At 27.0% G+C, this 16892-nt stretch overlaps 1 protein-coding gene across 8 annotated transcripts in view; it reads right to left on the bottom strand.

Moving 5' to 3' along the window:
- LOC111638285 (protein hu-li tai shao-like) overlaps positions 1 to 16892 on the bottom strand; it is a 121744-nt gene that overhangs the window by 70735 nt on the left and 34117 nt on the right. For all 8 annotated transcript variants that reach the window (XM_023383967.1, XM_023383962.1, XM_023383961.1 and 5 more), the window contains exons 2-3: positions 9187 to 9376; positions 1424 to 1715 (exon numbers count right to left, since the gene is read on the bottom strand). In XM_023383967.1, coding sequence (XP_023239735.1) covers positions 1424 to 1715; positions 9187 to 9350 — 456 coding nt within the window. In that variant the 5' untranslated portion in view covers positions 9351 to 9376. The remainder of the gene's footprint in view (positions 1 to 1423; positions 1716 to 9186; positions 9377 to 16892) is intronic.

Here is a 16892-nt window from a genome sequence, read left to right as displayed (position 1 = left end):
TAACAAGTAACGTTTAAATCCCTTTCTTTTAAAAGGACAAAAAAAATTTCCCTAACCGTTATAATTTTAAAACTTTCTATTATAAAATGAAAATTCCAATTTAATAATACTCTGAAATTAAAACATATTAAATAAAATATATAAATGAATATTGTACAACTAAAATTAAAAAAATAATTATAATATTGCTATAAATCTGCAATTTATATATTATTAATATCAATCGATTAATTAAATAAATTAATTATATATTATAATGAGTCTAATTTATGTGAAAGAATTTACGTGAATATAAAAACGTACGAAAACTGGCAGCACTATCGAGAGTTTGACAAACAAAGAAACCGTTATAAACATAAAATTAAAATTAAAATAATTAACGATAAGTGTAATATACTAATACATAAATTTAATAGTAAATAAATAGTATAGTATCAGATAATATATTAATTAGACTTCAAATTTTATTAATTACATTTAAAAAACCGTTATAAATAGCCAACATATCAGCTTTATCGTACAAAAAATCATTTGAAATTGCTTAAAATCAATTGAAATCATTTTTCAAATGATATCAGCTCTTATTAAAAAATTGGATACAGTCATTTCAAAGTCCAAATATTCATTAAACCATTCATGTTTAAATGATATATTTGATAAAATTTCAAAGGATGTCTTCTGATATAAAATAACTTCAACTATAATACAATACTCAACTTACTTAAACCTTTAACCGCTGTGTAATACGATTCACAATTAGAAATCAAACGTTTTCTTAACCCCTTCCGGGTTCTTCCTCAGGAAAAACGAGCTGGATCTTCTAAAATTCGAGGATCTTCTAAAATTCGAGGATCTTCTAAAATTCGAAATTTACATCATTTGATAAAGGTCAAAAATCTGTGTTCATATTCATTTTAGAAGATCCAGCTCATTTTTTCCTGAGGAAGAACCCAGAAGGAGTTAAGAAAACGTTTGATTTCTAATTGTAAACTGTATTACACAACGGTTAAAGGTTCAAGTAAGTTGAGTATTATATCATACACCCTGCTGTGTGGTCTGGATTTATAACTTCAACTGACATTATCTTAAATGGCATCATTGAAATCACTTAATATCAACAATAATATTTTAAATGATGCCATTTGATACTTTTATAATGGATCAATTAAAATATTTTAATTAATGATTATATGATTATTAAATATTTTAATATTTAAAGTTGATAAAGTAAAGTTATACTGTATTACGTATTATACTGTAATTCACATTGTATAGTAAATTATTACCAAAATTTAAATTAATTATAACAAGTTTATTAACAGTATAAAATTAAGCATTTTAAAATCATACTTTCATAATAATTAATTATTAAATGCTAAATATCTATTTTATGTTAAAAAAAAATACAGAATATTCTATTTACCGTTATATGGTTAAACATGCTTTCTGACCAACCATATAGGTCAATAAGCCTATATACTCCAGCTAATTTGCATCTCAATAACTTTTCTCCTTTTGCATATTTAAGTCCATCTACTCCTCGAATATCATTGATGGGAATCACACATCTACCAGAACGAAATGAAGTACCGCTACGAGCATTATGAGGAAGCAATAATTCCGTTACTTGTTGAAGTGCACTTAAATTTGCTGGAACATAACCTTCACTTAATTGACAATCTATTATTCGTTCAAGTTCTTCACGAAACACCTGACTAAAAATGCATTAATTTATAATTAATACTAAAGCAAATGACAAATTTATCATCAACTAATTACAATATATAAATATATTAAACAACAGATTAACAGTTAATATTATTAAGATAAACATACCAAACTGACATTATAAAAATTCAATGACAATAATAAGAATAAATTAATTACATAACTATAAAATAAAAACATAACAAAAATATTTTCTTCTTTTAACATAAAGAAAGTTTAAAACTCTCTTTTTTGTGTTATGTAATAATCTGTTAATCTCTATTATCAAAATTATGAAACAATTATTAATCATAATAAACAAGTTAGCATTTAAATATAATTACGATTTACCTTACATTATTATTTTAGTATAAAAAAAACTATGCTGTACCTTATTCTGTATTCAAGTTGAAGATTAAACAACGTAAGTCTTTATATTATTGATTCTGAATTTTTAGCATGTAATAATTAAATCTTTAAGAGTGCATTGCTATTATCTAAAATAAAGTGCAACTAAAATATTTGAGAATTTGCATTAGTGCATAACTTTATAACATTAATTTTCCATTACTAAAAATTTGATTTTAAATGTTATTTTCTTTCTAATAGTAGGTTTATTGCCAAAAAAGTTATCAAAAATTATATTTCTTACTTATATTCAGGTTATTTGTTTTCATTCTCTATAATTCAAATCAATAAAAAATTTTATAATCTATCTAAATAAATTCTTATGAAATAATTTCTTATATAATTATATTCATTTTTGTTTATGTATATAGACAAAAATTTTGTCTTGCTGTAATATAGTCTTCATAAATATGAAAACTGTATAATAGGAAGACATGAAATTTTAAAGATTTACTTTTAAAGGATTCAACACAAACCTTTCAGTTAAAAATATTGCTTTTTTTGATATATATATTTTTCCTTATATATTTTATTTATCAGAATTACAATTTAAAATTTTAACATTAATTTTTAAATTTAAAATTGAAATTGATATGAGCCTTTTCAACCATCAAATGGTTGAAAAACTTAATATAATTAGAATTCGGAATAAGCTTAATTTTTAAGGAAAGCAATTGTGAAAACATCAATCACTCCCAGACTGTTTACCTTTACTAAGGTACACAAATCAGGCAATCAGCTTAAATCTGTAGTTGAAGCTGATAAATTTTTATAATAGTAAGATCAAAGCAATCTCTTATGAATGTTGGTATGTATAAATAAAAAAATATTTAGTCATTTCTCTTTGACAATTTAGTTAATTTAATTAAAAGCATAACAAATTTAATATAAATCTATAAAGTAAATAATAATTATATATATTGAATAATTATTAAGTTAAATATATGAACATCAACTCAAAAACCCAATTTATAGTTAAAGCCAAACAAATTGCCAAATTATCGGATTATAACATGGCTACATAATTAATTAAATACTAAACAATTCAATTATTCAGTATTTAATTAATTATTCAGCCATGTTATAATCTGATAATTCGGCAGTTCATTTGCCATTAGCAAGTTAAATATTTGATCCAGCCCAAAATGCTCACTGAATTCCCTACTCCAATTATTAGTTATGTAACGCCAAAAGAAATCTTATAGAATGAAATTTTATTATTTTTTAATAAAATTTAAATTCTATTTAAAAAGTGTTAAATGTAAACCTATTGAAAAACTAGCTGGTAGTAAGAAATTTCGTATTTTGCTAAATAAGAATTTACCATTTTAATAAATTTTAAATGAGATTAATAATTATTATAAAAATTATTCAATTTAAAAACAATTTAATTTGTAAAGCAAAGATGTTAAAATTATAATATATATACAGTAGAATCTCATTTTAATGGATCACTCGGGTGCCGAAAATCATCCATTGTTCCGAAAATCCGTTATATTGCAAACAACGAATTTCTCATACTCCCAGGAAAATATTCATTAATCAAAAAAACTTTTGGTTTTAAACCCCCTACATAAAACACCTGTACTGAAAATTATTCAGTCTATTGAGATTTCTATCCTCTATTTTATATAAACACGTATATTACAAGATCGTACATTATGTCATAACAAAGCTGACAGAAACTGTATACATTATGAGCCAAAAAGTGACTAAATACATATGATCATTAGCACTTCATGATATGTTAAAAAAATCATGCATCTTGATTTGCTTTTAAATTGGGCTTATTTTGGTGGCATCCTCAGTACGAAATGTTACTGTTAAGCGATCACAATTTCAAGGTGCGATATTCCCAAACATGTGTCTGCAATAAAGGTGAGGCTATCTTTGTTGCACACACATACATATCTGGAAGTGTTAAGACAGAAGTAATTTCCCTCCACTATTCAACATGCTACAGGAGGGCACTAACATGTTTCTGCAACTTTAGCAGTGAGAACCATGACAATTATGTGCTTACAAATAATCCTTCGAAAAAACCTTTAACTGGTGTGAAGTATGTTCAATTGTTCAAGCTAACATTTTCGGATCCCTCCTGGGTCCTTCTTCAAGCTATGTTTCATTTGTAATGATCTGTTAGAACAAAGACCAGCTGTTTTTTGGAAATTTCGTTCCAAAAAACAGCTGGACCCAGCTTGAACAATTACACATACTTCACGCCAGTTAAAGGTTTTTTCAAAGGATTATTTGTATATTACTCCGGTGTGCGTCAATTCTTTATAATTCTGCGCTTAGTTTGCACAGTGTGCAATGTATTTTTTTAAATTCAATATCCAGAAACATTCAATTATTAATTAAAAGTTGAAAAAATACGATGTTTACCAAAAATGGAGCTAGAAAAAAAATCTGCTATTCCAAATTATGAATCAGCTAAAAAGAGGTAAAATTAAATTGATTTGGCAGGACATGGTGAAAAAAATCTGTTATTCCGAAAAATCTGTTGTTCCATGATCTGTTAAAATGAGATTCTACTGTAGAAACATTTTATTTAATTAACAATGAATATAGAAATCTTGACTATAGGAATAATCTAAAATTAGTGCTAATGTAACAGACTTGTATTAAAAACTGGAATAAATATAAAATTGTTTCAAATTTACTGTTCATTACTGTTAAAAAAGAATGTCAAATAAATTGTTCATAAATTGAAAACCAATCAAACTAAGGAACATTTGACACTAGAAACACTTGTTTAAAAATTAGAGTCTAATTTTTAAACAAGGTTTAATTATTTTTAGGATTACACATCATCAAAATTCATACAAACAATTGAACAAAACTGTCAGAAACACATTCCTATGGTTCTTTTTTCAACCAATTGAAAAATTTTAAATTATTTGGAGTTCAATAATGATGAATTTTTCAAACAACTGAAAAAAAACCATAGGTATATGTTGCCAATACTTATGTTCCATTTTTTGTATAGATTCTGATAATGGGATGTTTAGTCCCAAAAATGATTAAGTCTCAATTAAAAATTAGACTCCTAATCCTTTCTAGTGTCAAATGTTCTTCAGTTTCTCATGAATCATCTAATTTGAGTAAGTGAAATAAATCATTAATAATAAATTGTAATGGTCTAATATTAAAATTGACAAGACAACAGTAATAACAGAATCTATTGGAAAACATCTTTAATTTATTTCTTGTTTTTTTTATTATAAATCTATACTAATATTATAAAGAGGTAATGTTTGTAAGTTTGTTTGTAGCAGGTAATCTCTGAAACTACTCATCCGATTTCAAAAATTCTTTCACCAATATTTAGAATGTTACCTCAGGGTGGACATAGGCTGTATAATATTCCGTTAAACATTCATATAAATTAAAATATATAATCTAGGTTAAGGGTTTTATGTCAACAGATGGCGCTACGAATACGACGCCCTAAGTTTGCTTTTCTGTGAGGCATTATGCTTTTCTGTGAAAATGAACTAAAGCAGATCATATTCTATCTATCTATATAAATAAAAATGTAATGTTCGTTTGTTCCTACCAATTCATTTGAAATTTTGACACAACGCTGCATTCAAATATGCACGTATTTTTATATAATATACATGTCGAAATTCCCTCCCCCGGGAGATGGACATGATTAAGTCTTATCGTAAAGTACTCTGCTTCTATTTATACTATTTTAGATGCGGTTTTTTGCATTTTTGATTGCGTTTAATAGGGTACGTCAACAGAATATACACTACAAAGGGATTTTTCGATATTCCCCCTGTGGGGGAGAGGGGCAGGATTAAGGCTTACCGTGAAGAACTTGGCTTCTATTATACTATTTCAGATGCAGTTTTTTGCGTTTTTGATTGCGTTTTAATAGGGTACGTCAAGAAAACGTACACTAAGGGATTTTTTGAAAAATTCCCCTCCACGGGGGAAGTGTTATACATTTATAATAGATACATTTTGAGCCACAACAATGTGTGGCGGGGTCTGCTAGTGATAATATAAATTGATTGTCAAAATTATTAACAGATGGTCAAATGTAAACATTTCTGTTATATATAAAGTGGTAAATTGGTTGATGGCTTGAAGCTGTTACTTGTTATTTTGTGATCAGAGATTTGTTTTGTATCATAATAGCATTATGTCTGATAAAACTTACTTTCAATAAAAGTTAATAGTTTACTAAAAATAATAAAACAAGGTGCATATTAATTCTTTTCATAATTTCAATTTCAGTTATTTGTTTGTTTTCCTATGTGACTAATCATTTTTTCCCAAATATATTTTGATTATATGTTTATAAATTTAATAACGTAATCACAATTTTACAATAACATCAATAATGATATAGTGGAAATAATTTCCACGGTTTGTAAATTTTATATCAGCAAGATAATAAAGGAGAACTTCATATTTAACAAATTCAAACAAAAAAAACAATATTTATAAATTTTTCTATATAAAATAAAATTTCCTTGATTGCAAAACTATTTACTGAAATTCTGCAAAATCATCTAAATCATCAAAACAATATGTTGTAACAATACTATATTATAAAAATTTTATGGGAAATAATTGTTTTATTATTTACTTTTTAATTTAATTGGTTTTCATAATTTAACATCACTTTAATTATATCATAAATTTTAATATATCATTGCATTAGCATTTAAAAAATATGCAAACAAACATTTAGATTACTCATTTTTTTTAAAGAAATAAATAGAATTTTAACTATTTTTGTTATAAAATTAAGTAACATCTAAATTAATAAAAAGGTAAAACAAAATAAAATTATACTGTTTATACATTAAGGTAACCCTTATTTTTAACTTTGAGAAAATTGGATGGGAGATGTTTGAATCTGTTTCATTATTTAAAAAAATAATTTTGATAAAATTTAATTAATTATGAAATAATGTTTAGGGATTGCTATCATAAAATGAAAAATCACAATATGTCACAATGCTAAGCATAAGACCACTCACTATTGAAACAGAAATCTTACATAATAATAGAATGAGCTAATAAATAGAATGACCTAATAGAATGAGGTAACAGTATTGTACAGGCAGTAGAAGTACAATACTGTTACCTCATTCTATTAGGTGCTCTGATACAAAAGGCTGTCTTCTCTATCACTGTAACTCAATCAGCAAACTCAGAAATACTAATATTCAAGAAATTACAAGCTCATTGGCATCATTGAATTAGGCTGAATACAGAATCACACTTGATCACACTGCCAGTGCTGTTGCCAACATTAAAGGCAAAATAATCATTTTTGCTATGGACCAAACCATCAGCAACCTTGTAATGATTACAAATAACTCCTGGAAATCTACATAATCATTCTTGGAGGTAAACCTGATTGCAGAATTAGATTTCTTGCTCCTGGTGCAAAGTGTAAGGCTCATTGGCTGTTCAAAGCCATTTATGCAATCAAAACATTGATGTTCAAGACACAATTTCCATTAAGGAAAAAAGAAGCTGAGATACAGACCATTGTAAATTTTGTTTTGAAATGCTATTTAAAGGCATGGTTTGAAGATCTACTTCTATCTGCTGCACCTTTAAATGACATGCTTCCATTGAAGAACATCTAATAGTACAAGAATACAAACTTCACAGTTAGAAATGCTGCTTTGAAGAAGCTTACTGGTCATCTGTGGTACCTTAGCAAAGAGTTGGTTGTTTTTGGTTTCTTTGATAAAAGAATACCAGATAGAAAAGCCAAAATGATTCAAGCTCTCCAAATAAAAGTAATGAGAACATCAAAAACTGAGTGACAGTTGATCAGAACAGCATCTTGGAGAAAAATTTGGACTACTTTGGGTCAGCTAATGCTGAGGTTTTTCAACACACTTAATCCTGACTTAAAATTCAGAATTGGATCTCAAACTCTGGCCTTCTGACATGAACTACATTGCCACAGAAAAGTGCATCAGGTCCATAAAATGCATTAACAATATGGCAGAATGCAGAGTTGCTCTAATTGAGGAATACAGTTGATTGAACACCCAGGTTGAACAACAAAACAAATTTTTTCTGTAGTGATCACCAGAAGAACTATCCAGACTTTAGGAAGAAGACACTTGCCAAAAACAATTAATATTCCACTGTGTGAATATTGATATATGTTATTATGTTCGTCCTGTGATACTGTAGCATGGAAATTGCCAACTGTAAATTTTAAATGCTTAATAACATATTACCTTGAATTTTGCATAAAATAAAAAATAATTCATGTTTCAAATTTTGGTAGTAGTCTTTAAATTTGATCTAAATTTAGCCAAGTTTTGGGAATACAGTAGAGCCTCGAAAACTCGGCCTAATGTGGACCGAAGGGTGGCCGAGTTTCTGAAAATGCCGGGTTATCGGGAATGGGGTTAAAAAAGGATAAGTATGTTTAAGTGTGTTTCCTCAGAAAATATTGTACTGTACTTGTATGTATTGTTTCCTTGAGAATACAACAAAGAATAAACTGCCCAAATACCTTTAAACAAAGGAAAAGTACGTCCTTTATGAAGGCATAGAGCCTTTACTACATGAAAATGAAAATTAATGAATATACTGTGTACAGTAATTTGCCTGATAAGACAGACCTCTGAAAAATACTTTACGAGGCATAAAGCTGTCTATAATGAAAATTAATTAACTAAGGATATTTTTGCCCTGCCAGGGTGTGGCCGAGTTATCCGGAGTGCCGGGTTATCGAGTGCCGAGTTTTCGAGGCTCTACTGTTACTAATATTAGGATAAGTTAGGAAAGTGTCCCTATACAATGTATAACTTTTGTTTTTGGATCCTGGAATAAGGACCACCTTATTATACATATTTTACGAAAAATTATATAATGTAACTTAAAAACAACACATGCATAAATTATTCAGTATTTCATCTCAGTGATTAAAATATAGAACTTTATTACTAATGGTTTAGTAAACTAAAAGCACTTAGAATTAAAACATAAAAATTTTTTTATAATTTTATTAACTAATCTTTAGCTAACTGCATTTAAAAGCAATAGAAATATTAACAAAAAACTTATGATTACCTATTCATAATCATTTCTACTCTTTTACGTCTTATCATTTCCTTCATATCTTGTTCAATATCAGCAGGTCGCCACATCTGTCTCTGACATTCTGGATCTTCTGGATCAAATTTGTCAATTGCCTTCACATCTTCATCAGCAACACCATTAACTTTTGTCTCCATTTTTTATCTTTATTTAATCAACCACCCTAATAATTTTTAAATATTTGTATATTAAAACTAAAATATTTTACATTAGTTTAAAATAATTAATATTTGATATTTATTAATTATAAATAAATTTTAAAAGTTTTCAAATATATTTTATCAGTTTTTTTATATTATGGAATATAAAATTCAGTAGCTTCCACTTATTGTAATCATTTTGGAACTTGCCTAAACTGATAACAATATCTAACTAATAACATTAAATAGAGTAAGTAAATAAAACTACAATTAAAGAAATTCTGAAAAATTAATAAATTCTGAAATTTTATTAATATATAATTTATCCAGTACTGTTTGTCCACTACCAACTTTAACAACAGCTAATGTGATGGCAACAATTTAAACTATGGTATTGTATTGGGAGTAAGTAACAATTAAAACAATTAACATTTAACTGCTTTTAAGCATGTTAAAGATTAATAACAATAAGTGATAATAGCGAGGTTGAGGCCAGAGTTTTAAACATGAAAACGTGTATGTCACAGGTTCAGTGCCACTTTCCTGTAAGCCTAGAAGTTTGACAATGGTGTTTGGATAGTCAGTGGAATCATGCTCGACATTCCAAACACCATTATCAAACTTCTAGACTTACAGGAAAGTGGCGCCGAACATTCAACGTACACATTTTTGCATTTAAAACTTTGGCCTCACCCTCGCTAATAATTGCATATTATCAATAATTACTAATGACTGGATTTATATGCTATATATGTGCATGACATATGTGCATACATATGCATGTACTGTACAAATTCCAGATATATTCACTGTTATATGTACAGTACATTAAAATGCCTGAAATATATATTACGCTTGATAAAAGCACCAGTAATATACACTAAAATTTGTAGATTTTAATACTACTTTACTTCTATTTGCAAACAAATCTTACTAATGTCTATTATATCCACTATTTAAGTTGGAGGGAGTAAACATGCAACAATAACTGACATAAAAGATTTGAAAATTATGACATACACTGTCTAATTAAACATTATTTTAACATGACAAAATACATATTAGAATAATGTTTCATGTAGGAAGTACACAAATCAGGTAAATTATAAATAAATTACATATTCAATAAAATTTTGATTTCCTGTACTATCTAATTAATCATTATTGAATTTATTTCTATATATACAATTGTTTACAAGATATTTGAGGATGACTGGGTTAAAAGAATGTGAGTTAGACACTTAGATTTAAAATACAGTGGGTGATCGGTTAACGAACAGATCGGATAATGAACACTTTCGCAAAAGATTTTTATGTTCGGACAACGAACACATGATCGGATAATGAACACCCCCACAGAACAAACACAAGAAGAAGCAACGTAAAATAATGAATACTGATTGGTTTTCCCTTGTCTTCGGGCAACAATTCGAAACTTTTCGGAGTGCGGGAGACGTTGACATCAATGTCAAGCCGGTATATACTGATCAGATAGTATTCCTCTGAACGTTGAAACTCTCCCTTGTAATTCCAGTCTTTTATTTTTCTGACAAAACAATTCTTATATGTATTCGCAAGACTGTCAGGTAGGCACTTGTTAAGTTTTGCATCTGTTTTTCTTTTTGAAAGGTGAGAGTATAATAGCAAAGGTAGAGAGTAGGCAGAAGATGCCTAATGTTGCTGGGCAATATGGTGTGAACAGGTCTACAGTAGGCCACAGTTCAATCTTATTTAAGAAAAATACTGTATAATCAAGAAGACTCAAACAGCTAAAGGAGTAACAAAAATCACATCTGAGAAATAAAGATCATCAAAAAGTTCTTAATGGAACCTGAAATGGATCTGACGACAGAAGAACGCCAAGAACTCTTAATGAAGAACACCAAGAAACTCGGCGAGATATGTTTTCTTCTGAAAAAGAGGATTAATGCCGATATCTGTTATTAAAGATCCTTTGAAGAAGTGAGAGGATGTCAGAACAACGGTCTTAGAATGGCATCCAAACCGGTTTGAGGCTTGGGGATTTCTACAATTGCAATCCTATTAATTACTTATGAAAAATCCTGATGAAAAGAGAAAAGCAATCGACATTAGACAGATTGTTTAACCCTTTCAAACGGAAAAAGCATGACTAATAAAAATGCAAGACTATGTATGTATTTTTATTATTACATATAAATAAACGTAGTAAGAAAGTATATATTTTTTTATTTTTGGGGGTCTCCAGAACAAATTAATTAAATTCCCATTAAAACCTATGGGTTATAATGGGAATTTAATCGGTTAACGAACAATTCGGATAGCGAACAAAGTCTTGAAACGGATTATGTTCGTTAACCGATCATCCACTGTATTTTGAATTTTGCACACTCATCTTTAATTGAATGGCTGAGTGGTATATCTCACTTGATAAACTGTAACTGTGCAAAAATGATTCATTACAGAGATAATAGAAATGGACTACAGTTCATTTGAAAAATAGCACTTGCAATCATGCAAACAAACTATAAAATTTGTAAATTCTTATAAAGTCAGTTATTTAGTCCTGAAAATGGTCAAATCTGCAAAATATGCAGTAAAAATCATAAATGCATATTTTATTGTATATGCATTTTTAAAAACACATATAAATTATGCATTATTGGATAAACTTAATTTGATCTACTTGCATCCAAATCATGTTTCTATTGAGATTTTGACATCATAGCATTTAAGGAGAAAAACTTGCACACATGTAAATATCCACTTCTTAGTAATTAAAATAAGTAGGATTTACTGTAAAAAGTTTGTGTCATAAATAAATACAGCTAAAAAACTTAAAGAAAAATTTTCATCAAGATATGTAAATTATTTTCATAATGACAAATTTTCAATCTAATTTTCTTTATTTTTCAATGCTTAATTAATCATTTCATATTATACAGTCATCACTATATCTAGAGTAAAATATATTATTTGTAATGATATCTTTACTACACTAGCATATGTTGATTTATTTTATTTTACCCATGATTATTAAATACTGTATATCACTTTTTAAAGTAAAAAAAAATTGGTAAAAGAATAAAATAATATATCGGAAACAAAAGCAACAGTATTTACAATCTTTTGAAATAAAAGAAATTATTATACAGTAATACCCCAAACTTACGTGATAGGTGGGACCGAGCGGTAACTGCGTAAGTCGAATTCGCGTAAGTTGGGTATAATTTCACATATAAATACATACAAATAATTTTTAATTGGGGCTGGAGACTAAAGAAAACAATAATTTAGAAAAAAATGTTTAATAAAATCTTAGATAATACATATGTATAACAGATTAGGCCTACATTATTTTACAATTTTCCACATTTACTTGATTATTACGCCATAATTTTAACATTGTTTCATCTCAGCGATAATACTGTGACTTTTACGAATGATTCTTGAATTTAAAGATTGAGCATTTTTCACAGCTTCGAGAATTTTTTCTTTGCCTTTTATAATTGTTCTGACCGACAATTCCAGTAGATCAAACTTCTTTGCCAATTCACAAATTTTCATTTTTGTATCAGAGTCTTTAATAATGGGTACGTTCGTAAAGTCAAACAAGTTAAACGTGTTAGTAACGAATCGTTCAAAAAGTCTAACGAAATAGAAATAATGATGACGTCATTCTCGTTTAACTCGTTCGACTTTACGAATGAACCCAATGTTAACTTTACATTCCAAAGATAAAGTTTTTCTTTTCTTGTTTGATGCAGAAGAATTAGTTCTACTTCGTTTGGATGACATAGTAGAGTCTCTCAAGTCTCTGTAGACATAACAAACACAGAAATAAATAACAGAAAATAAATTGTAGCTATGTGTCGATTCCGCGCGACACATCCGAACATGTAAGCTGGACAATAGTGTGGGGGGAGTGAGTAATCAATGGTTGAGTGGCATTCAAACAAAAGACAAATTGACGAGATTTGAAAATCGTGTAACTCCGGGTTCGCGTAAGACGAGGTATTACTGTACCTAAAAAGATTTTAAGATATGATAAATTTTTTGTAATTTTAAACTGAATGTAAATGAATTATCATCATAAAAACTTGAATTATATAGGAAATTAAGTTTAGATTTCATAGATATTTTCAATTATATGAGAAAAATACATGACAATCTTTTAATGATTAATATATTTTTGCCATTTTAACTAATTCATATGATTTCATTTAAACTTGTTTTTTATTTAGTCTACTTAAGTTAAAATATATTTTTCTTTTACACAATTTAAAAAAGTAAAATAAGTATACTTCTTAGAAACCAAACTTTTCCATGACTATGTTTAATTATCAAATATATTTAAAATACAAAATCAATAATTGTATTAAATTCACAAATACAAAGGTTTAATAATAAATTTTAATTTTTCATTATATATATATACACATATATACACACATACAATGATGGGATTCAGCTGGTTTGAATCAGTTTGGTAGAACTGCTTCCTAAATTATTTTTACTTCAGTGAACCAGCTGTCAAAATTTTACTTGTAATATTTGTTTAGATAATTTATCATAAAAGTCTGTTTTCATAAAGTCTGCCAACTTTTTAACAGCTCAACGCAGATTGGAGCAATAAATGTGAGTGAGGACTTGTTGCAACCATCTATCACAATCAAACTTTTAATGCTTAAGTGCTACGTGAATACAAATGACAAACTCTAGGCACAAATAACTGTTTCTGGATCCAAGAAATGCAGGACAATAAATATGTTTTCATTCCAAATAAAATACAATTCATATAAATATTAAGATATTAATTTATATTGCTGGACAGTGCCAGATAAGAGAAGTAAGGATTAATCACACAGTCAAAGATCTTCAGATAAAAGTAAAGCAAAGTAAACCAATCAAAGAAGACACCAATCAAGAGGCAATATGAAAATATCTTAAATCATTTTGTTACTTTTCATTAGGGATAATTAAAGTATTTAGGTAATATATTTATAATCCTTTTAGTTACATTAGGAAATGTATTCTTAAGTAATTGTTGCATAATGTTAATTTGTTCGCATCCTTGTACTCACAGCTGGTGAATGGAATGAAGTAACTGTTTTCAATATTCGTTTTAAGGTATTATATTGTGTGTTTTAGCTCATTTTTACAACTATTATTATTATTATTTTGTATATTTTTTCAATGTGCAAGTTACATTGGGGTGAAAAAATACTATAAGGCTCTTCATATAAACTTATAAATGTTGTTTTTTATGCTAAAAACAGTCACTAGTGCAGTGAACCAGTTATTAAGTTATTTGAATCTGTATACATTACTGTATACATATACATATATAATATATATATATATACATTTAATATTCAAACTTAACATAAGAATGCATATTTAAGAAAATATATTGAAATAATAGAATAAACAATTTTGGAGATTACATATATAATTGAAAATGTTAGAATATTTATTTTATACTTTTGAATTATAATGCTTTTGGAGAGTTTTCTGTTTTAAATATAATTGATCATTGATTAAATTATTAGAATTACAAATGGTTTTGATTTTACAAGTTATCAATTCCAGCTTTGATTTTGAATTTTAGCATATATTAAAATTATAATATTTAGTAAGAATAATCATCAATTATTCTAAAAAATGTTCATGAGAACCTTATTTTATTTAAGGATTTTGTTATGCCAAGGAAAAGGATCACACGAAAACTAAAAGATGACAATCATTTTTCAGATATTAGTTGTAACTGAAAAACAATTGTTGTCCTCTAGTTTTTGTGTTCTCCTTGATGTAACAAGTCCTTAATAAATCTCTCATGAACATTTTTAGAATACTTAAAATAAGGACAAGAAGCAATTAACATAATAATCATTAATTCTTATTAGAACAAAACTGACAATTTTTAATCTATTAATTTTTTTTCATTTAATACTTAACCATATTTGCTTTGAAATAGAATCATTCTCTAATTTCATGTAATACACATGAATATCAAACTATATACAAGAAAAGAAATTGCAATATTATAACCTATTAATACATAAATAAAATACATAAATAAAGTATTATGTGGTATATAAAAAACATCCACATTATAGAATGTTATTTCTTCACAATTTTTTGACTAATTTAGTTTATCTATAAGATGCAATGATATTTATTAACTATATACTGTATAACTAACATATCTTCAAAAAAGAAACTGTAAACTGTCAGCACATATACACTTCATTAATAAGTTTATATAGTGGTTTTCAATCAGCATGTCTTGGCACACTGATTAATTAAGAACCACTGCTTTAGACTTTTGCTCTCCACTTGTTCAAATTACAGTCAAATCATTATCTTTTTGAAACAATGAATACAATTAGATTTTTATTACAAAATAAAGCAATTATATTGGGATACAATTTTAGATATACTGTATATAACATTTCGGTACCAATTGTACCAATATTTTAAATTATTTTTTCATTTATTTAAGTAAATGGTTCTCAATTCATGTCCCAGTCCCAGTATCCTAATTGAGAACCACTGAGTTATTAGTATATAAAAATATCAATAAATTAGTTTTATTTAACATCTTGGACAATTCATTTAATAAGATAGCACATGCAATAGTTTTGATAACTTTTGCTATAAAAAATAATTTCACTTCTATCTTCAAGAATTCAAATATGAAAAATGAGGAAGTCTCCAAAAAACATTTAAACAAAATCAATAGATTATAAACAAGTTTCATTCTTAAGAATACTCATAAGTAGAATCCATACTTAATATGGGCCTAACATTAAATTATCAATGTTTATAAAAATACACCATAGATAAGAGAAATAAAAACATTTCCAAAGTATAGGTTAAGTGTACTTATATAAGATTTTAATTTACACTTTGGCTAGCATACTAGCTTAGCTTAATTTAAATAAAAATAGTATTACATATAGTTATCACACTTACTCAATATCCTAATGTTGACTTGTATACCAAAAGAACATTTGTAAAAAAGAAAAATAAGCTTTAATCAGATTATGTATATACTGTACTATATATTACTTTATTTTCAAATTTGACTAAATATTTTATGAAAAAATTTTGAAATCTGATCCCATAATCTAATATCTTTGTTTATGTGAATTGATATTTCAAAAAATAAAAAAATACTTAATCTCACAAAATAATTTTTCAATGTTGGGATATACAGTATAATTTAGTTTATCTAGTGCAATAAACATTCCACTTTGCAAATGAAGATTTATTCTTTTATTATAGAAATACACAATCTCAAAAAATCTAATAATAGCATTGACAGCATCTATGAGAGTTCATTTATAAGTATAGCTATTCATTTGTTAAGTCATATATAAAGTGAAGATTATTAATTTTATCAGTGTGTTTGACAGTTGCCATATAATCCCATTGAATAAATACCTTTATTGTGTTAATTATTATAAATTATTAAAAAAATATAATTTAAACATTTTTAATTTCTTTTAATCTAGAAACTATAAACTTTTTAAATTTGAAATAAAATAATAAATT

This window comes from Centruroides sculpturatus, unplaced genomic scaffold (assembly GCF_000671375.1).
Source record: "Centruroides sculpturatus isolate CEXI.00-Female unplaced genomic scaffold, Cexi_2.0 scaffold1237, whole genome shotgun sequence".
NCBI classification, from domain to species: Eukaryota; Metazoa; Arthropoda; class Arachnida; order Scorpiones; family Buthidae; genus Centruroides; species Centruroides sculpturatus.
The sequence above is the reverse complement of the archived record's forward strand: the minus strand, read 5'-3'. Positions and strand labels throughout refer to the sequence as shown.